This window comes from Chiroxiphia lanceolata, chromosome 1, assembly GCF_009829145.1.
Source record: "Chiroxiphia lanceolata isolate bChiLan1 chromosome 1, bChiLan1.pri, whole genome shotgun sequence".
Taxonomy (NCBI): Eukaryota; Metazoa; Chordata; class Aves; order Passeriformes; family Pipridae; genus Chiroxiphia; species Chiroxiphia lanceolata.
In genome coordinates this window covers 24,742,669-24,766,828 of record NC_045637.1, presented here as the reverse complement: position 1 = coordinate 24,766,828, position 24,160 = coordinate 24,742,669, and the positions used below count along the sequence as shown (strand labels likewise).

The 24,160-nt window shown below is 37.9% G+C and overlaps 1 protein-coding gene across 3 annotated transcripts in view; it reads right to left on the bottom strand.

The window, feature by feature from the left end:
* Nucleotides 1-2,293: 2,293 nt before the first annotated feature.
* Nucleotides 2,294-24,160, bottom strand: part of RAD54B (RAD54 homolog B) — a 64,248-nt gene continuing 42,381 nt past the window's right edge. For all 3 annotated transcript variants that reach the window (XM_032708689.1, XM_032708695.1, XM_032708705.1), the window contains 11 exons: nucleotides 23,426-23,713; nucleotides 20,810-20,972; nucleotides 19,879-20,104; nucleotides 14,793-15,000; nucleotides 14,128-14,267; nucleotides 13,250-13,540; nucleotides 11,730-11,905; nucleotides 8,012-8,273; nucleotides 6,646-6,712; nucleotides 6,128-6,334; nucleotides 2,294-3,118 (listed from right to left, as the gene is read on the bottom strand). In XM_032708689.1, the coding sequence (XP_032564580.1) occupies nucleotides 2,892-3,118; nucleotides 6,128-6,334; nucleotides 6,646-6,712; nucleotides 8,012-8,273; nucleotides 11,730-11,905; nucleotides 13,250-13,540; nucleotides 14,128-14,267; nucleotides 14,793-15,000; nucleotides 19,879-20,104; nucleotides 20,810-20,972; nucleotides 23,426-23,713 (2,255 nt within the window). In that variant the 3' untranslated portion in view covers nucleotides 2,294-2,891. The remainder of the gene's footprint in view (nucleotides 3,119-6,127; nucleotides 6,335-6,645; nucleotides 6,713-8,011; nucleotides 8,274-11,729; nucleotides 11,906-13,249; nucleotides 13,541-14,127; nucleotides 14,268-14,792; nucleotides 15,001-19,878; nucleotides 20,105-20,809; nucleotides 20,973-23,425; nucleotides 23,714-24,160) is intronic.

The following is a 24,160-nucleotide window of genomic DNA, read 5'->3' as shown; positions in this document are numbered from 1 at the left end:
TCCCCATCCTCTAGGGTTTCACAATTACTAAGAGAACGGGCAACGTGACATTGTCGGAGACTTGAAATTCCCAATATACCTTACCAGTCAACAGTCAAATTAGGGTAAATTAGGCACAGGGACTTTTCCTAGGAGACGTTTTTCACCTATGGGTGAAGAAATTCACATGTCCACTTGCTGCAGTCTGTATGAAAACACTGATTATTATACTATGATTACATGAGCAGGTCTCATTTGGAAGGCTATTGCAGACTGCTGTGGGAGAATCACATATGGCACAATAAATTAGTCTGTCTTCATGCTTACTATATTTTCAACAACCTATTTTTCAGTGAGAACCATAATTTTCCAGGATACATCAAATTTCAGAATCAGATTTTCAATTTGCATCACAGGTAATGCCATGTGCAACCTGTTATTTGGGTAATATTGTCTTACCCAAACAATCAAGAAGCACATGCATACTTCCACTATGCCCAAATCATACAAGGTTAATGAGAAGGACACTTTGGCTGGCTGGGTGGATGCTGGAGGAGCTTTCCACTGAGCATCACCATGTAGCTGCCACTGTCAGAGATCTGGGGCAGCCTGGCATAGCAGGGCACAGACAGGGAATCACACTGAAGCAGTAACTGGAATTATGTGTGTTTGTATAGGCTGCTTTGGCCTCCTTAACCTTGAAGCAACATTACTTAAGTGTGATAGCCCATTTCCCAGAACAATGATCTGAACCTGGATCACCTGCACAAATACAGCAGTATGTGTCCAGGGGCTCCTCTCCTCTAGCCTTCTAAGAGCTCCACGGTGGTCCACTGATGGCTTTTAATTTAAAAACTACCAGAATAAAACTACCCTGGAGGCCAACAAACAAAAGCGCTTCTCTGTCCTGACCCATGTTCAGCCAGCATGCAGCTCCAGCTGTATTGTGTGGGGTGGTGCATGACGTGACAGCAAGCACAATTGTCTGAGACAAGAATCCACAGGTGAGGTCAGAAGGCCTGCTGAGATACTCCTGAGGGGCTATGTTCATCAGAAAAGATGAAACAGCCTGGTGTGGATCCCGAAGCAAACTCTTCTTCTATGCCCAGCTTTCCTCAACAGCACTGCAGTTGGTTTGCTCCAAAGCAGAGTGGGCTCATGTGTGTTAAGTGGAGACAATCATGGTCCCACAAACAAATGAGCAATGGAACCTAACTGTTTCCATGGAACCATACACTTGTTCATGCAGGTGCAAGAAACCACATATGAGATCAGCATCAGCAGAGAACAGAGAAGGCTGGCCTGCTTCCCACAGACAGGGACGGGAGCGAACTTGGAGAGACTTACGGGCAGCACAGATCTAAGTATGATCAGTCTCAAATAAGTATTAATTACAATAATCATCATTATACAGATTCGCTAGAATCTCCTTATTGAATTACAAAGCTGAAAGCAAACTTTGTCCTTGCTAAGTAAAATAAGCTGTGGGAACTTTGTCTAACAGCGAATGGGCACCACAGCAGCACAGCACCCGGATAAGCTGCCACGCTCCCCATGCACAGGGGGAAGAACACACTCTTTAACAGTCAGCCTAAAATGTTAAAGAATTAAACCCTACCTATTAGCATAATTTTAATTGCTACCAAGACCACAATTTGCATGCCAAAAAGATGCTCAGAATTGATGAATTCCTCAATCATTCTCTCACTTTGGTCTTCATTATTTCCTGGTGTAATTCAGCATTTAGAGTCAAAGAAACCTCAAAAAACCCTCTGAAGTAAATTTGGACAGTAAATAGAGGTCAGTGCATATGTCTTTCAGTTCCCAAACTGCATCAAAATGCAAAGAGAATGTTTGATCATGGGTTAGGATGGACTCTGAACTCAGTGACAGTCTAGGGAAAAAGAGAGCACTAACTGTTATAATACGGAGAATAAACCAATTTAAACTGTTTTCTGAAAGTTAGTTCAGCTTCTGACCTCTGTTGTCACATATACCAAATACCAAGAGGTTGTACATCATGTGACGCAATGCAGAATTACCACAACGGAGCCCTTGCTCAAGGTCTTTCAAATTCTGTAAGTTTGCAGTGCTTCTGAAAATTTCCAATCTTATGCTCTTGTGGGCCTTTGAAAATACTTCACTTAAAAGCTACAAACTGATTTTGAATGTTTATGTTTTCAAAGAAGAAGGAAAATATAGTCATTAAAAAATAAACCATGAAAATATGCTCAGTACTCAGTGTTTGGTAGAAAGTGTCCTTAAAAGGAGTTACTAAATGTAGATAAGCCTGTACTCTGTACGTCTGAGAAATAAAGTTTATTTTCCCAAGTAAAAGCAATAGTAGAATTTCAGAATATTTTGACACAGTATCAATCTGTGGCCTCAGATTTTTGGACTTTAGTGACTATTGCTCTGAATTTCATTAAGTTGTAAATTTGAGTGAAAAAATATCTACCTTGTTATAAAGCCGCACTTATAGAGATACATAATTTTTCACTGCCATAACAGAAATCCAAACAGAATCTTGTTAACAGCATATACCTGTATATAGCATTGCCTAATCTTGTAAAATTTGGCTGAAGAGTTGCCAGCTTTACAAGCAGTAAATCATCATGATCAAATGGAAACTATAAACCAAAGTAGACTTACAGTAGGAATGTGCATAAAAACAGTCTTACTAATTTTTTAATCAAAGGAACAAAAGACTGGAAAGCAAAGTTAGCTTTAAAAATCTGTATTATAATTACAGCAATTATGTAACTGTAACTTTGTATAAACACTAGGAATCACATTTACTCAGAAACTTCATCAGAAACACACAAAACTAGGTAAAAAGAACAAAAGGTAACTGCACATCAGTTGTTTACTTGGCCCATGACCAGAACGATGCAAGTGGCAGGGAAAGGCACTTAAGTTTTATTAGGTGGGGAAGTTGAATTGGTTACATTCTGGAAAATGAAAGAAACATTCTCCTTTATCCTTTCAAGGAAAGGATCAGCAAGAGTCTGACGTTGCCCAGCGAAATGTTTCCACTGCATCAACTGTGACATGGAGAGTGGTTTCTTTGAATTAGTCTTCCCATGGTTTTGTCCAAGCTGGCAACTTCTAGATACAGAAGGCTTTTCTGAGGAAGTATCTGAAAAAAATGATGCAGTAGATTAATCAGAGAAAAATAAGACAGAAAATTTCAGTCTGAATCAATAAGCCAGTTGGTGATAACAAATGAGAGAAAATAGAACAGCATATATAATCCTTCTGTGTCAAACCCAAACATATGTATTCACAGTAAGAGGGGGAAGGCTGTTTCTTCCTCAGTGATTGAGTTTATCAAAATCACCATATGCTAGCATAAAGACAAATCCTTTTACAGATGGATGGGACAGGAAATATCTTTTCTGGCAATTTCCTTTCCTCTATCTTCCTTAATTCTGTGACATTTGGGCTGCTCCCCTTCTTTAAGTAAACCTGAATCTAGATGTATGGTGCAGCAGAATTCACACTAGCTTCAATTGCTTCCCAGAGGAATCGTTCCAGACAGCTAAGAATAGTTTATGTAGCTTTTTCATTGACTCAGCACACTAGATCTGTACACTCTGTACATCCAGATTATGCCAAGTTGTTCAATATACACAATACTATATATCACAGTAAGGAAAAGAAATTGCTGTGAAGCACAAAGAGATGAATTCACTTTCAACAAAGGATCCTAAAGCCCCAAACAGTAACCAGTCATTGCAGGGCATGTCACAGATTGGTGGCTTTATGATTCATCTGATGCATAGGAAAATGAACAAATTATTTTGGATAGGAAAAATTGCATCACTGCTGTTACTGGTTTAAAACCTGTTACCAAGTATTTTCATAGCAGCGTTATGTGCTCCTTAGGAAAGACCAGGGATGTAAGTAGCATGACTCAGAGTATTCCTGAGCTTTTTAAAGTTTTGAAGAGTCCATAAAGACTCATACACACAAGACTTTCCGTTTGACTGACACATGATGCACATTTCAAGTAGACTTGAAATATATTCTTTTACTGGCCAGAAGAAAATTTAGAATAGATGCATTTAGAGATTCTGCATTCTTAACTCCTTAAATTATAATATGATGAGGTAAAACGATAGGCTTACAGTTTTATAGCTGATCTGAAGGCCAGTAGAATAGCAAGCAACACATCTGCATGATCCATACACAGGTAATTTTCTCCTTTGAAGGCTCCTGTAGTTTCCTAAAGATGGTCCCAGTGTGAATGGACCACAGGAGCTTGGTCAAGAATATCCAGTCTTACTGGTGTATATCTAATGGAGATCATTATGAAAAGCTTGTATATTGTGAAGCCTGTATTATATTGTTTGGAATCATACTTGCTAAAAATGGATGAGACAAATCAGTGAGAGTTCTTGGCTTTTCTGTGCACAGATGTCCCCTGATGCAGTAATTTGACAGTTTTCTGTTCTCAGGAAAGGCAGAGATCAACTAGTGGTAGCTGCATGCTGGTGTGATCAAACTGAAGACCATGACTCCGAGCAATTTCACCAGGGAAACGATGAGCCAGCTTGTCACCTGCTCTTTAGAAAATTAACCTTCCTCTCACTCTGTCATTACCACCACTTAAGTCTAAGAATGGCCTTCAGGCTATTCCTTGATTTACTGCCAAAATTTTCTGTTCACTGGGACCAGGATATAATTACCCTCGATGAAGTCCCAGTTACAGAATCCAAGAGACTAGTGCTGTGGTTGAATTGATGGAACCAAGACATGTTCAAATCATAAGATAAGAAGTCAAGAGTGTTAAGACAGTTGCAAAGTGCTAAATAAAATTACACGGACTAGTGTTCATCACAGCGACAACACAAAATTTCTCAGGATTTCTGCAGTCCAGAAGCCGTACCTGCCTCACTGAACGCCACTGAGAAAATCTGGCTAACATTTAACATGAAAGGTGCCTTTCCCACACAGATCCTGTAATAGTACCTAAGTGGAGGCTGGTATATTTTAGAACATCACTTACTCACGCAAAAACAGAAGGTCTAATTTTTCAATCATTAAAGAAAGATACAAAGATGATTTAATCAGCATGTGGAGCAAAAATAAAGGAGAAAATCAAATTCTTATGGCTAGAGAAGCTCTGTGTTTTCACTAGCCAAGTCCTCCCTGTTCTGGGTAGAATGAGATGAGAAAGAAACAGAATTCTAGCCTATTACCTGAGAACATGCAAATCATCAAGCAAAATAGTCCCATATTGGGTCCACATTACTTCATTTCTTGCCCATGTCTATTGAGAACACATGCTCTTGTACCCATTTCTTGAGTCCTTTTTATTGACATATTTGTGTGCATTTGGAAGATATCAGTATTGGTACCTCACTATCACACCTGTAAATAGTGTACAGGGATATTTCATGCCCAAAGGAAATATATCAGAGCAACAGACACTGTTTCCTTTAAGAAACTAGATGAACTATGAAAATTAAAATGGATAAGATGCAAACACACCTTATGACAATTTATTTTTTCTTAATCCTTCTCCTAACCTAAACCTATATATCTGTATGCAGCAAGGTATGAAACCAATTTTGATATGCCAAAAGAACGGGAGACAAGTTCCTACAGAAAGGATAGAGGCAAATATTTGCAACCTGACTTTACAACTGCCAGGGAGTCTTCCAGCATTTCTCAAATAACTATTTTAATCATGCTGCATCAGCTTTAGTTAACAGCTCAGAAATGAAGGCTTATATACAGTGAGCTCGTGCAGATCTTCATCTGGTATAGCTACCCTCAGATAACCTGCATTTTAACTAGCCCTTACCAGCTACTCATTACTGTCCTTGAATATTTAGAAACAGAACACCATATTGTGTCATTTGATTGTAAGGAATCACTAGTTGAGCTGGACATAGTTAATTCAAATTAAGAGGCATAATAAATGAACTGGTTGTTACTGCAAGGAATTAATCTTTTCTCCTCTTAGTTTTGTCAAGGGCTCCTACAGATTAGATAAATCAGCCAACATCTGAAAGACCCTATAATGAACTTCACTATTTAAATCCTATTTTACTGAGCATCAAGGTTTTCTCCAGAGATAGACTGTATATTCAGAATGGATTCCTCAGCAATGGCCAGAGGTAAAGAAAAACAAACTCACTCTGATGGTCAATCTTTCCCATACAGTCACAGTCACACTCAAGCAAATCATGGGTTACACAGCTGGAATCTTCATGAAGAGTAAAGAGATTTTTAAGCTCCTCAGTGGAAAAATGGATGTGTTCAGACGTCTTGGAAAGGTCTACAACTGCCCCGGAAAGGTCTTGTTTGCTAATCTGTCTTTGATAAATCTTTTCTTCTATTGAGCCTGTATTGAAAAGAAAAATGAAAAATACATAAATTGGGATAATTTTTGACCAGTATTTGCAAAGAAGAACTCAAATCCATTTCTTGAAAACAGTATACATAGAAAATGCTAAACCAGTATATTCAGTTATTTAAGCAAAAGCAAAGCAAAGGCAAATAAACCAGTGTGATTTCTCCATTTTAACTGAATTCAGAACAAATAATATGTTTTTAAAGATCGAGTGATTTCCAAAAACACTCTCTTCCCTTCTTTTATGGACAAAATTTCAACAGCTGTCTCACTCAACAGTAAGTTTGAGCACCATCTCTGACCTGTGGTTAGCAGCCTGTAGATATGTACAGTATGTTTCTGGCCATCTCTCCACACTCTAGCCATAGCCTGAAGAAGCAAAAAGATGAAGGGCATTAACAGCTTACTCCACAATGATATTTTAACTAAAGTTTGTAGCCTCCACTGATTGAATTACCAGTTCCACTGCCTTGTGCAAAAAGATGTTGTCCAAATAAAGCATTCCTCAATAACTGACTGTTTTTGTGAATTTTCTGGTATTAACTATAAACAGTTTTGAAAATGTAATTTGCTTTCTGCTATATATGCTCCCCTTTCTCTCTGTACACTATAGTAGGAAAGTGGGGGTTTCAACTCTTTCCTGCCAGAAATCCTCTCTTCGTATTTGTTTTCCAAGCACTAACAACCATTTAATATTTCAGGAATACTCCTTGTTCTCCCACATCTCCAAAATGTTTTTTTGCCACAATATGTCTTTAAAAGTGACTTTTTCATTTCTTTTAAAAATATAAAAATGGTGGTTTGTATGCCCTTCAACAAACAAAACGTAAAACTGAGTACTACTATATGATTTTTTTCAGAATGGTATGGGCTACACCTACATACTGGGTAGAAGTACCCACAATATGGTTTGCAGGCTCTGGCAACCTGTAGCAATTTTGTCTGATCTAGCAGACTGTTTCAAGCAACAAGACAAGTGACCACATGAGGGTACTAATTCACCCTTGGAAGAGGAAGAGGGCCAAGAATCAGAGCTTATTTCAGGTACTAAGCACACAGCATTGCTCCACAATAAAAAGTTTCTTACTGAGTTCATAAAAAGATTTTTTTAATTGTTATTGTTAAGAACTATTTTAACTGAATACTCTTATGCCAACTAAATAATCCCTTGAGGCGAACAGTGCCTTTACAAGAATAGCACAGCACTGGCTTTGTTTTCTTTCTTTTGGCATCATAACCATGGGATTTTCTCATTCTTGTAATTCTGATCAGAATCTCTCCCTTTTTCTCAGGGATTGCAAATCAACAGCAACATTTCCTATGCAATCTAATCCTGTTTTCCTTTTCTTTTTAGAAACATAGCAACTCTCCAGTTAAAAAGATGTCAGGAGACAAAGAGGATACATGATTCACTCCTCCAAAGAAATCAGAATTTAATCATTTTATTTTTTACTGCAAGAGGCATTCCAATGATCCTAATATATACAATATGCTAGAGAAATATTTCCTCTTTTCTTCTCAGAAAGAGCTTTCCCTAAGTACTGTACTTGTCCAGACACAACGTGACAACTGGGAAGCAATAAGACAGGTAAAGACAGGCAATTCAAAATCAATCAAGAATTCATTTGATGCCCATCCCAAACCACACATACATAGTTGTTATCACACCTGAATATCCGTAGCTGGATTCCAGTCGATATCATATAGGATCAAATGAGATGCTCCAACCAGATTCAGTCCTACTCCACCAGCCTTTGAACTCAGCAAAAAGATAAAAGCTGGACTGAATTTACTATTAAAAGTATCAACAATTTGTTGTCTCTGGGAGACAGGAGTATTTCCATCAAGTCTGGTATAAGAGTATCCATAGCGTTTGCACGTCTCTTGTAATACGTTTAATGTCTGAGTGTAATTGGATACCAGTACGACTCTGTCAAACAGTAAAACAAAGTTATCATCTTATACCTTGGTAAAATTAAAGTCTGATAACAAATTACTGAAGACATCTAAGAAAATAAAATTAAAAGTCAAGCAAAAATTACACATTAACCTGAGGTTACTTTTATTTCCTAAGAAATAAAACATTTCCTATTAACTAGAATCACGTACTAGATCTGGATGTCTTATACCTACTGTCAAGCGTTTAAATGTTAAATAATTAATGTTTCCCTTTGCAACGGAATTTGGCATAATGCACAGATTGCAGGGATTCAGAACCAATCACAAAGACAGATTTTTCAAAAAATACCTCTGTTTTTACAAAAAAGCTGTTGTTAAGGCAGCATTTGCAGAGGATGTTGTAAGAACAAATAAATAATATATATGTGATTCCACTTACTGAAAAAGCTACTATGAACTCCTATAGAAAACCTCAGAAAATTCTAATAAGAAACATACTGAAAGTGGAGTAGGAAAGTCAAGATTCTTTTTGACATTTTATGATTGAAAAGAACTGGCATGAAGGCTAGCGAAAGATACCATAAACAATACAGTTTATGCTAGTCTGTTGTTATTTTTTTGAAAAACAAAATAAGTCTGATCTAATGACCCAAACAATGTCGGTGTATTTTCTCTGAAATTTTGCCTAAGTAAGTTTCAAAGATCTGCAAATCTAACATTTCTATCCTCCCAGATATTGAGGATGATTCTACTAAGTTGACAAATATCTTCTGAATTTAAGCCATAAATAAAATAATAGGGACAGTTAGGGCATTTTCTACCATATCTTGTTCAGAGGTCTTTTATAATCCAAAATAGGTGTAACAAATTTCATTATTTTTAAAAATAATTTTGATTAAAAACAAGTTCTGAAGAATTAGACAAATAATTTCATGAAGAAACAGAAATAGTAAGATTTTTAAAATGTTTTAGAATATTTTTATTATTACACTTTACAACTGAACTACATCCAAGACTTGTTTGCAAAGACTTTGCAAGATTTACTATTTTTTTCTCAATCAACACCACATTCACACCTTTGTTTTCCCTCAAAAACAGAATATAAACTTCAGAAGAGGACCAGAATTGAGTCTGTATATTGCAAAAACTATTTAGTACCCATGAGAGCAGAGACACAAAGGAAAAAGGAACAAAAGAAAGCACTGAATTAAATCAACAAAATTTAAGGGTGTAAAATAATGCCTCAACAACAGCTGTAACTCAGCATCTCCTACAGTACTGCTACAGGGATATGTGCTTTTTATTGATACCCCTGTTTTTTCTGACCTACAAGAAATAAAGCTAGTACTTTAGATATTTAGCTGTTGTTGGTCTCAGTGGATTCTAGGTATATCAACTCCAACAACAGGCTCATCTTTCTGATTTGTAAAAAGAGAACATCTTCATACTGCATTACATCACTGTCAAGAGATCTCCTGTTACTTCCCACTAGTGAATTACAACATCCTATTTAAGCATCAATTGAAAGAAAAGCTAAACACTTTTGGAACAGCTGGACTTTGAGGCATGAGTCCATAAAAAATTATCATGTGACACCAGGTCATGTGAGATTTCCACAATCAGCAACTGCACAGAAATTAATCATGTGCATCCTATTACTCCATGATAAACAGAGGTTTTCCTACATGCCAGTGGCATACCACAGGGGAAATAAGCACTTCCAGTCTCATCTGTTGAGACTGGTTGCCCTGAACAGAAAAGGCAGCAAGCACTGAGTAGCTAAGTATGATTAAAAAAACTTATACTCTAATAATGAAAATATTTTAGTGCAATGTAATAGATTGATACATCTCCTCGAAGAGATACAAAGCATTGGAAACTCTCTGCAAGCAAAGCTAATATACTACAAGGTGTGGTGGGGAAAAAAAGGTGGTTTTTCCCCCTGGAGTTAAAAAAATGGTAACCCCCGAGGGGGTGGTGTCCCTTGGGGTTGAGCCAATCAGCGCTCCTGCAAAATATAAACATATCACAACCAGATCGGAAAAGAAGGTTGATGAGGCTGTTGTTGGAGGAGAATGGCCATGTTCTGAGGCCATGAGGAGAGAGGGGCTCAGAGCCCCACTGGGGGCTGGGCCCGCCCCAGCCCTGGCTGGGGGCTGCGGGAACTTGGAACAGTGTTAGACTGGGCCAAGTATCTGTAGCTGAGAGCTGGGAGGTTTTCTCCACTGAGTGGGCAGCTGGAGCAATGGCAGAGACAGCAGTGAATGGAGGCTACGGCTGAAAGCCAAGAGATAAAGGAGAAGCAGCAGAGACAGCATGCAGCAACGCAGAGAGAACTTCTGCAAGGAGAGAGAGAGAGAGAAAGAGCAACAGAGCAGAACTAAGCTCTACAGAGTTTTGGCGTAAGAACTGAACCAATTCCCCCCAAAACCCCTCTGAGACCTCCTAGAGAGGAGGGGTGGTGGACTCCTACTGGATGGAAGTCCTAAAATGCAGCATGCACCAGGGAGAGAGGAGTTAAGAAGCTCAGGTGTCCCGGAGCTGGACCGGGACGGCCAGACAGAATGTGGAGGGGGTGATCTTGCCCCCCCCCCACCTCTGCTTCTGCCAAGCTGGCAGCAGCTGAGACGGAGTACAGGAGCTCTGACAGAACGGTTGAGGCAAAGACTGTCAGCTGAGCTGCCCGAGACGTTCTGACTCAGAGGTAAACCCCCTGAGGAAAAGGGACCGTCACGAAGACCCCTTTGTGATATGACGTGGTGACGCGAGCCTGTCCCTGCTATGCAGCCCACGGAAGAGAGAGAGACCTTCGATTGGAGTCGAAGGGCTGAGAAGGGGTGAGAAGAGACCCTCCTTGTGTGTAATAGAAGGAGGTCCAGCTACAACAGTCCAGCTACAGCTGCTGCATGGAAGAAGAGAGGCTGCTGCTCTGAGAGTGGAAAGGATCTTCCTTTTCCCTTCTGGACTTTTATTGGAGGGAGAAGAGATCTGATCCATTGTAAATACTGCTTTATCATAGTAGAGATAGTTAAGATTATGTATATGATGTATTATAATATTTATTTGTGTAGTTATTGTAATATAATTCCCTTTCCCCCATATTGAGTCTTGTGTTGTGTCTGGAAAACCCATCTCACACTGGGGTGAGATGTGGGAGGGGGGCTTGGACTCAGGAATTGGATTTTAGGGGTCTCAAACTACAACACAAGGGCTGTAGCAAATTATCTTACTTGCTGGAATTTGGTGTGAAAAATACAAGTATTTCTATCTGGAAAAAATACGAAGAGCATCTTTGAAAATTATGTCAGCTGCAAGTCCTAGTTAAACAAGAAAGAGCCAGGACTACAATACATAAATACATTTGGCACCTCTGCAAATACCTGTAATGCTTTTATTTTGAATGTTATGCCCCCATGCATTTGAAAAGCAAATCAATATTCAGAAGGTCACTCCCATTACCTCCCTTCCAGCTTTCTTTCACACTTGCCTTTCAGAGGAGTTGAGCTCACGGATTGCAGCTAACAACTTCACCAGCACCTGCAATTTTCCTGAATCAGTTTCAGAGAAAGTGTGTGGAGTATAATCTTGTGGGAAGACATCTATTACACCTTCGTAGAGGCTGGACTCATCGTGTTCCTCAGACGTAGGATCACAGCTTTTTTCCTATCGAAAATAAGAGGATTACAGTTCCATATCCCCTCAACATATTTTTTTTAAACTTTGCTATATTTTTATTACGACAACAAAAGGAGGTATCAAAAGCTGCCACAAAATAGTGTATCATGTGATCATGACAACCTCTCAGCACTGGATTGAAAGCAAAGTTTTAAAATACCGTGAGTGTTCATTTTGGTTTACACCCTCTAACCTAAGACACTGTTTGCAGCTGAGTAGAAAGTAGAAATATTTAAAACTGAAAAATGTATAAAACTTCTCTATTTAAACAACCACACAAATATATATTCACAGAAAAAACCCCATATCTAAACCTTGGGAGTGAGGAGGAAATCAATACACTGTTTATTCTTTCTAAATCCCATAATATTTTCCATGAACTTCCTACTCATTCACTCTGTTTAGGAAAATGCTGTCATTAAGATTCAGTTATACAACTGGAAATGAAGAAAAGCTAGCAAGCAAAACCAATAAAATAGAAGACATACAGGTAATATCTTGCTATACTTAGAAAATCAATGTTTCACAGGGAGGAAAAAGCCAGACTAAATGTCAAAACCACAATGGCAATAAATGACTTGCACATACAGTCCTTCCTATCCCTGTATTTTCTGAAGGCTTATGCTTTTGCATATGAAAAATTTCTAATGCTTATACTATGAAGTAAAGGCAATGAACTTTACCTGGCAGTGCTGAAAATTACAGGGAGGTCTGTGCTGTGGACATTCCTACAAAGTCACGAAGTATGTCATTTAGGAAAGATTTACATTTCCACACACCTTACTTGGAATTCAACTAGTGGCCATAGAAGTTACTATTACCAAGTTCTAATTATCATATTATTTACCTACAGGAATGAGAACATTTCTATAGAAATAGCAAGGTCTACAGCACGACAGGATCCCAGGAGAAGTGGAAATGGAGACATCTAATCTTGGGCCTGCAGCTCCCAGTGTCACTGAGCTTGAGAAAGCGAAATTATCATGTGGACAGGGAGGATTCAGAGGAATCAGCAGACAAAGTACGTACAGTGATCTCTAGTTAACAGTGTCCTTCATAAAATTCACATTTACTGGTATTTTTTGTAAATATTCAAAGACAAGGTTAAGAAGGAAAATACATGGAAAAAAATACCATAAGGCAATAGGAAACTGATGAGATATCTTCCCTGAGTACATTCAGATTTCCTAACATTTGTTTGTGAAAGCAGATTTCCTAAAGCAAGTTGTACGTGAGAGTATGGACATGACCTTAAGTGACATACAAAGTTTTAGTAACCTTTGTCTGCTGAAATGGCTAATTGCAGGCACCCACCCCTATGCAAATAGATACCTTTATAGCTTTAAGCAGAAGACATGGATGATTGCAAAGTTTTTTCAGTGCTCCTATACATATTAGGTGAGGACTGTTTTCTAGCCTGCCTTGTAAACAGGATGTAATAACTCGAGAACTAAGCAGTTTTCGATACAATTCAAGCTGCAGTGCTGTTGGTCGGCAGAAGATTATGCTCTCCTTTTTGGGGGGCAGAAATTTGTTAATAACCTCCTGTGTTCGCCTTAGAATAAAGAGTCCAGTGAGGCGTGTCAGTTCTGCTGCTCTTTTTTCTCCTAATTCCTTTTCCTCCTAAAAGAACAAACCACAAAATTAATTATAATCTTGTATTTCATCAGAATGATGTTCTGTATTATTTCAATTAGGTATTTAAATAAAGTTTTAAAAGTATGATACCACTTTCTGACATGGGACTGTAATGACCAATTCTTCTCCAATTAGTATCACTGCATTAGCTTAGTTCTACATCAGGTTTCTAAAGCCTTTAAAAAAGGAAGTTAATGTCCCAGATGACATCCAAGGCTTGAATTATATTCTAGAGTTTCTCAAGGTGCAATAAAATCATGCAGATTTTGCAGTGCTGTGGAAAAACTAAGCATTAATGAAGTATTGTCACATGGCAATGCACATGGCATTTTGGGGAATGCAAGTGTTGGAAGAACAATTGTTGCCTGCAAATTAATTGGCAGCTGAAATGAGGTGATCTCAACATGCATGTACTCCTTCTGCTTCCTTTGGAGAACAAGTGAATTTACTTCAAATAGAAAGGTGAAAAGCTTCTGCTACTATTAGTAGTCCTGAGCTTCACTTTATTCCATAGAAAGGAAATTTCACTTTGCTGTCTATGAGTTTTCTTCTGCATTTTTTCAACAAAGTACCTTTGTTGCTGAAGGTTCTCTAGATCTGACAATTGGTTCCTCATATATCTTCCTATATGTGGATAAAGAACCGAGTATTCCTGGATTAACAAACTCTATTAAAGCATAAAATTCTTGCAAGTCATTTTGGATTGGAGTACCTTGAAAGAAAAAAAAAATAGTTCTGCATTCAATAATTTTTTCTTGAAACTGATTGAATGCAGGGTTTAATGTTGACAATGCATCTTGAAAATAGATGTTTTGTTTCAATGGGAATTACTCAGAGTCCTGAACTGATCTAAGACTTTATCATGAATAACAAGATACTGTCCTCCTAACTAAACAGACTGCACATCTAATTTTCTGACAAAGGAATTTAAAAAGTCAAGTTCTAAATCAATTTTATTAAATAACTACAAAGGAAAACAATAAGCATATGCAAACAGAGTCCTGCTTTCCTTATAGAAATTCCCAGGCTCCTTGCTTGCCCCTGGACACTGACAAATTTTGACTTTATTTAAAAAACATTGGAAATAACCTGTATTTACTGCACTTAATTTAATTTACTGGTTTTTTCTGCATTTAATACCCATTGTCAAAATTCATATTGATCTCCTGCCTTTTTTTTTTACCCAACCTAGCACTGTTAGCATAGCAAAATATTAAAAGTAACTATAGATACTAACCAGTAAGGATAATTCTCCTCTCACAAGACAGACTGGTGAGGGCTGTAGTTGTCTTAATAGTGCTATTTTTCAGACGATGTCCTTCATCACAGATTAGGAGGTTAAATTCTACAGCCTGAATTTGATCCAAAGATCGCAATACCATCTCATAACTGATTATCATAACTGAATAAAGTGGAGAACCAGTGAATTCTTCTGCTTTGTGGTCCTGCAGGCATAAAGAAAAATACATCAGACAACATACATCTTTGGAGATCACTCATCATATTCCTTAAACATTGTGTATCCAGAGAAATTTCTTCTAGCACGACACAAGACATTTACTATCTCCTTCATGAGTCCGGATTATTGATTTTTTCCTAATTTGCAAAGGAGATACGGGATCTGATACAGCAATTTAGAATTTCACCACCTCATTAAAAGAAAATTTATTATTCTTTTAGGCCTTCAAATCCTCTGAGACACATTACCGTGAAGGTGAAAAGCACAGACTTCCTGCAACAGCTTCCCAGTGCTGGTGTTTGGGTAAGCTTCAAATGAATAATTAAAGCCAAGATAACAAAGAGCCATAGGTAGCTCCCCGTACATTCACTTTGGGATTTCAACCTGCAAGGTGCAGTAATGTGGTCCCATAGGAAGTTGCTGCATTCTACCAAAATTCCCCTTGTAGTTTTAAATTGAATATTATATTATTAAATATTATGTTATATAAATATTATTGAACCTATTGAAAATGTTTTAGGTATCAGATTATAGAAGAGCAAAGTTCAGATTGCTCAGAGCTCAGTTGGGAGGGATTCTGTGGGAAGCTTCCATGGAGGGTAAAGAAACTCACAAGTGCTGTGAGTTTTTCAAGAACATTCTCCTGGAAGCATGAAAACAGTTCATCCCCTTTAATGATAAGGGAAGCAGGTGGAGCAAGAGACCTCCTTGGCTTAACTGCAAGCTTCTGCATCTGACTGGGAAGCCTGTCAGAGGGGAAAAGTCTGAGAGAACTGGGTTTGTTCAGCCTTGAGAAAAGAAGGCTTAGAGGAGACCTTATCACCATGATCCAGTATCTAAAGGCTGGCTGTAGAGAAAATGGAAACTCCCTTTTTACCAGGCGTCACATGGAAAAAGACAAGGGGTAATGGGTACAAGTTATTCCTGGGGAGATTCCAATTGGACACAACAGGAAATTTTTTCACAATGAAAACAATCAGCCATTGGAATAATCTCCCAAAGGAAGTGGTGGGTTCCCCAGCATTGGCACTTTGGAGATTTGGCTGGACAGGATGCGGGGCCATCTTGTCTAGACCGTGCTTTTGCTGAGAAAGGTTGGATCAGATTACAGAATCACAGAATATTCTGAATTGGAAGGGACCCACAAGGATCATCAAGTCCAACTCTTAAGTGAATTGCCCATACAGGGATCAAACCCACAACCTTGGTGTTATCAGCACCATGCCCTAACCAACCGAGCTAATCTCAGAGATGATCCTTGAGGTCCCTTCCAAACTGGTATTCTATGATTATTCTATCATTTACTTTGTTACTAGCCCTTAACATTGATGGGTTGGCCAATAGGTAAGGGACTCAGGAAATAGAGTCCCTAACCAGCCCCAGAAAACTTGTCTGTCTACTGGTAGATTTCCAAACCTGGTACTACTGGTCACAAAATGTCTGTGAGCATCTCCTCTTTTACATACCACTCAAGCCCTTTTCCTTCAACAGACACAAAGAATTTTCATGTCTATTGAAGGAAATACACACGATGAATAAAAACTCATTGTAATGGGACAGCCAGCTTCTTCCAAAAAAGGCTTCCTAGAAATAGTTACATTTCTGTGCAGACTTGTGAATGTACTAGAGTTGTTTACCTGTCTTGCAATTATGCATAAAAATGAAAAAATCTACTCTGGGTACGTCCCTTACCTTTCGGCTTGGGTCCAGATGCCAATTTCCTGCCTGCTTCTTCCTACTTCCTAACAGTGTTCACTAACTAAGCAGGCTATGAGTGCAGCTGACAAGCTGAAGAACCTCTTTAATCATGACAGCAAATCAATCTAGAACCTCAGAAGATATTTTTATTTCCAAACAGGATCAGTTACCAAACACAGACAACTAAATCTGGAGCCAGATGGTGTAATGCACTGTAAAAGCAGCACCACTTAATTATCACAACGTTTAGAGCCTCCTAGCAGGTGAGTCAGATGAATCTATGGGACGAATCTGGCACATTAATCTCACAAAGTACCTTGAGGTGGATCAGTACCCCACATCCTGCTCACAAAGAAGCCCAGCACATGATGAATGAAGCAAGGATTACTGAGGAGCAGGTAACAAGGGCATGCACCTATTTCCCCAGGTGTTTGGGACTGGATTTCAGCACTCCTGTTGTTCCCAGTACTGTAGTTAACTGACTGTTTTCTGGACATAGTTTTACTGACATTTTTAAAAAAGGAGCAGAAAATTTCCCAACACACGAACAGAGACACAGAGAAGCCCTGTAGGCAACACTCAATGTTGTTCCTGCCCAGTATTCAGGTCCACATTGCAGCCTTGAACACAGAGGCAATGCCTCTCTAAACTTCTCTTGCAATGGTCAAGCATCAGAAGATGTCCATAGTTCAGAAAACATTTTGTTTTTCTGCACTTTCAGGCGGTGAGGTGAGACTGCAGGAGAGGGCTGAGGCACTGGCAAACAGCCTCCAACACCCCTCCCCTACTAAATCATCAACTCTTCTGGACTGTTTGAACCTCTTAAAAAAAAAGTAGGAGAGTCCTGGCATATTGTGAGTCCCCTGTAGACAAATATAATATATTTCTGCCTGTATATAAAAACAGCAGTGGATGATGGACTAAAAATTAAAATAAATTTACAAGCTAATTTCAAGTAATTAATTCATTCTCTTAACTGGCTGCAAGATATGTCTGCATTATAGCCTCCATTTTCACAATTACCCAAAGTGACTTGACAGGTTTAAGTGAGTTGCCTGGAGCCACATATGGAGCAACTGTCAATCAGTATTAGAAATCCATAATGTCCCAGACTTCCTCTTTGAATTCACCTTTCTTTGCACTAGTTTAAATCCAATGTAGCTGGTGAAGAGTAAATTCAAAAATGCTGAATCATAAACAATGTAAACCTTCAATAAATTATTTCTCAAGATTTTTTGACTTAAAAAACAAATTAAAACAACCACAGTAGAAGTGATACTCTGCAAACACAGAAAGGAATAATTCTCTCAAACACATCTCAAATGGTGATAACACGGATTAACAAGACCTAACATCAACTTTTGTGGGGATGCCTTCATTTTAAAAGAGATGTCCTCTACATGACATTTGCATTTTAACAGAATTAAACTCTAATCACATTTTGAAAGCAGATAATGGTCTGGTGTTTTGAAAAGTCTATTACTGAGGGGTTCGGATCAGGTTGTGGTGTTTCAGCATGAAAGTGAGGAAAACATTTTAAAACAGCTGCCAGCTCTTTAAATATATTCCTCAAAGGCAAGAAGATAAAAAAAACATTTGAGACAAGTTCTTCCTTTTGAGTTATACTGGAGAAGTAACAGTATGGTAATTGCTGTTTTTCCAGAGATGACAGACAGTAAATTATTTGGAAACACCTCATTACACCCCAGGCAAGTCATATTGTGTCTTCGTTTTGCATGACAACGTATTCTTGCTATTTGGGAACAAAATGTTAAAAGTTGCTGAGTGTCCTCAATCAAATGGGTCCAACAAGATATGTAAGAATATTATTTAGATTTAAAGAAAATGCAAGCTACTGTAATTTTGGGCCATAGTAACTGTCATCAAATTCAGGCTTTCTCCTCCCAAAATTATTCAGAAAAAAATGCAAGAAAACATTCAATTATCTCCAACTATCCTTTGAGGTGAAAATGTTGCCATATTATATTTTGCCTTGTATCTGCTTCTTTTAGGAACGTTCATATTTCCCATCCTAACCTATATTACATTACAGTTCCTAACAAGTCAGTTTGTTTCATTTTCACATCTTGAAACAAGCTACTAAGAAAAGCAAATGATGCTAGGTGCACCTATTACATGTAGATTGTTTTCAGTGGAAGATCAGCCATTTCAAGAGTTCGACAATAATGAGCGGAATTTAAAGAAATAATTATTGTTACAAAATTTTCTACACTCTACCAAGAAGTTAAAAAACAGGTTGAAAACTTCCATTTCATCTGAAATATTCACTCTTCCATACAGCCAAAAGGATAATGTAAGACACTAAAGGCAAATCTGGTTGATGTAAGAATTGGGTGACCTTTAGAATGAAGTACTATTTGTTTCTTCAAGCTACTAGCATGAAACTGTTAGATTAAAAAATAATTTTGGAATACAAGTATCTTAATCTCTGTTGCAAGCACTGATGCAGGTACTACAAGCTTGGAACTTGTAGTTCCTTGGAACTCCGCAATGTTAACACCAGCAGGAACAGCTTCACTATAGGAGGGGACAGGGATCAGCATCATCCCGCTTCTTAATGAGATTTGTACTCGTCTGCATTCTTCTACAGATGAGAGATATTCACATTACCTAACACTGAGACTCTAGGCTTGGTAACTCAGGAGACCTTAAACCATCCCTACAGAAATCTGATTCTTGACTGTGACAGTAAAGGGAATAACCTTCTGAAGTAACCAAAACACACAGTTGAAACATATCAGAAGTTTTCAGTACAGAACAAAAGCAACTACCACAGAAACAAAGTATATGCTCTGGTACGTCAGGCAGGGAAGGTGGGTACTTTGACAGACAACAGAAAACTCCTTAAACTGAAGAGGTACAAGGAGGAGTGTGTCACCTTTTACATCTTCACAGGAGAAACCTGAGGAAAGATAAGACAGATATATGCTACACAGGCAGGTGAGCTTGAGTTATGTCCTGGTTACTGACAGCTAAATGCCCATATGGACAATTCTCTGAGGAAGAAATAAAGTATTACAAATAAATATTAACAGAGAATTACTAGGTTTGGTCTCTAGCTAAAAAAAAGGGGGGGAAAAAAAATCACAGTTCCTATACTCTGAGCCAAATATTACCTAACCTCCTTTTGGTAATAAATTATTACCTGATCAACTGTAAAGACTTTGATCCTTTCACTTCCCAACCATTTCTGAAATTCTTTTTTCCAGTTTTTTACCAGACTCCCAGGGGTGACAATTAGTGCCCGCTTTAGTACAGGTTTGCATCCATAGGCCCCTTGACGCAGAAGAGTCCAGACAAGTGCAACGCATTGCAGTGTTTTTCCTAAGCCCATTTCATCAGCAAGAATAGCTCCAAATCTGCCACTAACTCTGTAAGATATAATGAGGCAGCGGTAATATTTTAAAAGACATATCTATAATTATTTACAACTGGTTTAGGGATTTGCTTCTGTAGTTGTTTTCTGAAGTATACAGAACCTATTTATATTTACTGTGCTCTTCTGGAGGGTTTCATTCAGTTATATCAGAAGACCTTAGAGTGAAAATCCTTTTCTACATTATTGTGTTAGTCCTCCAAAACTAGAGTCTTAATCTGCTTTTAGAATTGAAATTATTATCCAATATTTTTAAAAGCTGTGTATACCTTAAGGAAACTATGACTTGAGAAAACACTTCTGAAAACAGTCCTGTATTTTTCAACAGGTTGGCAAAATGGTTTGTTTATTCTAAATGTCTGAATTATAAATTACACAAATAATGATGAATTCTATGGTTTATAAGTCCCAGAAAGCAGTGTTCTTCAGCATGGGTTTGATTGTATCTGTGTGTACAAGACTCGGTATTTCCAGACAGGTCATCTGGTGCACTAGCTTCTCATCACATCTGGCAAAATCACGGTAAGCATGATGAAACGTTCAGGTCAGAAAAAACTTGTGCAGCCTTTATTGGGAAAAAATTACTAATATTAATTAATCGAAAAATAGCTCAAATCTTCCCATTCAAATTGTCAAATTTCAAACATGGGCATGAAAATATTACAGGTATTGAAAGCCAAAAGGATAATTTTCATCTTACCTCATTCCCATTATACATTCATACAGAAATATAACTCCTTCTTTCTGATGTGGTCGGAGATTATTTGCAATGTAAGGATCTACAACTACATCCACCACTGGTAAACCAGCCTTATTGAACGTCCACTGATGACTTGCATTTGGTCGTGGCATAACTAGAGAATCTGAAGTTCAAAGCATATGTGAGTATGGAATAAAAACATTAATTTTAGTCTGTTAGCAAAGGGTATTATGTCTAACTCAGCTGCAGAATAAAGTAATGATATAATGACTGTTCAAGATACTGTTTAATATATTGACCATTCTCAGCCAGAAAATGCATTTACAGAGTACCTAGATTGCTTTCTAAATAAAAAATCCTTTTACAAAGCTTTTCCAAATAGGTTGTATTTTTCTCAAAGGTAAAGGTGATAAACTGAGACACCTGAGGGGGTTTTTTTATGATGGGTGAAACTGCCTACCTAATAAATGTTGTACAATGACTTTGAATGCATAGGTTTAAACCAGAAGAAGTTTCAAAAGACTTCTGAATTGAAAGTTTAAGAAAAAGAACATAAACAATGACCTGCATAAAGTCTAGACACTACATTTCAAGGAGATATTCTCGTAGTTTCCCAGAAAAGACTTCTCTGCCTGAAAAACAGAGGTAAAAGGCATTGATCTGTTGAAGAAAAATAGGCAAGGATTGAGCATGAGCTGAAAAGACTGCCACAATGCATGAATAAAAGAGGTTGACAAGTTTGAAGACACACAGAGATAAAGAGAGCATGAAGTATTGGGTTACATCTGAATAGCAGTTTTGCTTGCCATAATTTTTTTACAAACTCTAACATCCTAATTCTGCTAGACAATGTCCATATTGGGTTGCTTCTATTGATGCTACACACCTTCGCTGAAAAGTTGTATCGTCAGAGGACAGAATGAGAAAGCAGTTTATAGCCACTCACAGTCTTCTGTCACTAGAGTAGATCTATACTGATAATTTATTCATGGGAATAGGCTGGTTGAAGGCTTGTATCAGTCAGGGAGATTTTATTTCTGACTGACAAGGGGCTGAGTTCTGATGGATTACATCAAACAGCAAGTGTATATATTTAAGAGCCAGTGGTGACAAAAAGATAACTTTTCTGACAAAAATTTGGGTGAAAATGGGGAATAAACAATAGACTAAAAGCTTAGAAATCATACGTGGAAGGCACAGCTTTACATCTTTGTCACTGTGCTTTGTTCTGCTGAGAACAGGGATAAATGACTTTGAAAAAGCTGCATTTTAATCAACTATAGTCATAGACTTCAACATGAAAACCTTGGACTGTTCCTGGTCTTGTAAAGTATCTCAGTAACTTCTGCAAGAGGTTATGCAATCAGGCATTAAATAATGTGATTCCTCTGTGTAACCAAATCTAACGACTGAGAGTCCAACCTACTGTGTGTTGAGGGCTCTCGAAACCTGTTGGGAGGTATTCAAATTCACCAGAAGAGAAGTCACAGCAGACAATCAGAATAAAATGTAACATTTTAACAGACTAGTGCAGAAACAGCAAAGAAGTTAATTTGTGTGTTGAATATATCGGCTTTTTTTCCAGATTTTCAGTTAGAATGCTAATGCAGCATCACCTTGCAACCACAGGAAGGAACATTCGTAGATAAAATGTAATCAAGTTAAATTCAGACCGGAAGCTAGTCTTAATAAGGCTCCCCTACAAAACAGCCAATTATATTACCACTTGATTAAGATTTCACTGTTATTTACATAGCAGCCAGAAAGCGGCTTCAAAAAGTTCAATATTATCAATATATGAGGCAAGAAGTAAGATGGAGGTATTATAGTCAGAATGTAGAAAAAAATTTTTTTTTTTTTAAATATGCATTGCTCTGCTTAGTAACATTTTTTAAACTGTGTCTTTCCATCTGAAAGACAGAGCCACCAGCAGAACATAAATGGTTTATTACTGACAGACAAAAGAGTATTTCTGTTTAGATAACCAAGACCACTTCCTGAAGCTGTCAATTACTTACAGGGTCCCTCTTACACAACTGCTTAACCAGCCTTTTTCTACACAATATGCTACTTCCACGGGTCTGCAGCACACAATACTTTTAGCACTATAAACCAAAACTTTTATTGCAAAATGTATCGGGTTGAGTTTCAGTAGTGCAGTTACACTCGCTGGCTGTGAAGGACCAGGCACTGTCAGAAGCAATTCTCTGAATCTGGTTCAACTTCTCTATTACTGATGCTCCGCTGCAATTACCATGCTGCCACGTTATGGCGGTGCTTAACTGACCCCAGTGGGAAGATGGAAATCATCTAGAACTCCCAGCATGTGTCAGGTTGTTCCTCTGATCAATAACTCATTTTCCTTGGCAAAACTCTCAGAAATCACTCTAATGTGTTGCCACAGCCATCTGTAACAACTATGAGAAACTTTATGCAGTGTAGAGTATTTCCCTTGTTAGAAACACACATGATAAAATCCTAACATGGTTAGACACTATTACAATAGGTCAGAAATATTTCAGTAATACACAAGAGAACATGAAAATTTTGGTTACACGTTCAACATTTTTTGAGAGCCAGAGGATGTTTAAAGAAACTTAAAAATCTGCATCTTACTTGAAGCGTTTGGATCGTGGCGAGGTTTGCAGCTTTGAGAATCTTTGAGCATATTGTCTTTACTACTGGGTTGACAGACATTTTTGAATGGTTTACAGAATGGTTTCATATTAGTTTGAGATAATGCAGTTGGGACTGTGTCATGAGTCCCTATTCCAGCCTGAAAACACCTGCCACTGTTGAAGTCATCTGCTGAAATTACACTCATCACTTCAACTTCTTTTCCTCCAACCATCAGTGTTTGACCTTCTTCAAGACTGTCTAGCTCTTTAGCTTTATATCCAGTACCTAAAAGAATATAAATATTTATTAATTAGGACAACACAGCAATTACTACCTCCTTAACACCAGTACTCATCTGCAGGAAAGAAAACCAAAACTGTGGAAAGGTATTGATTCTGAAACATTTGATTGTTACACATAAAGCCTTTCTCTCCTTAACAGAGATTGACGTGTGAGTGCTAACAATCAGAATCAGGTAGCAGAATATGTGAGCCAATAATCAAGTCATCCTCATCCACAATCAAGTCTACTGAATGTCAGATAATCATTTAAGACAATTTTTAAAAACTTGCCCCATATCATAAAATCTAGCAGCTTGCCTTAATGACCATTCTATTTCTTTCTTCCTTTCTTTCATGCCCCACCATGAACTCCCCTAGCATCTCTTGCTATTGATCTAAACAGAATATTCTTCTTTTAAAACAACTCTAAATTAGGTTTTTTACAATTAAA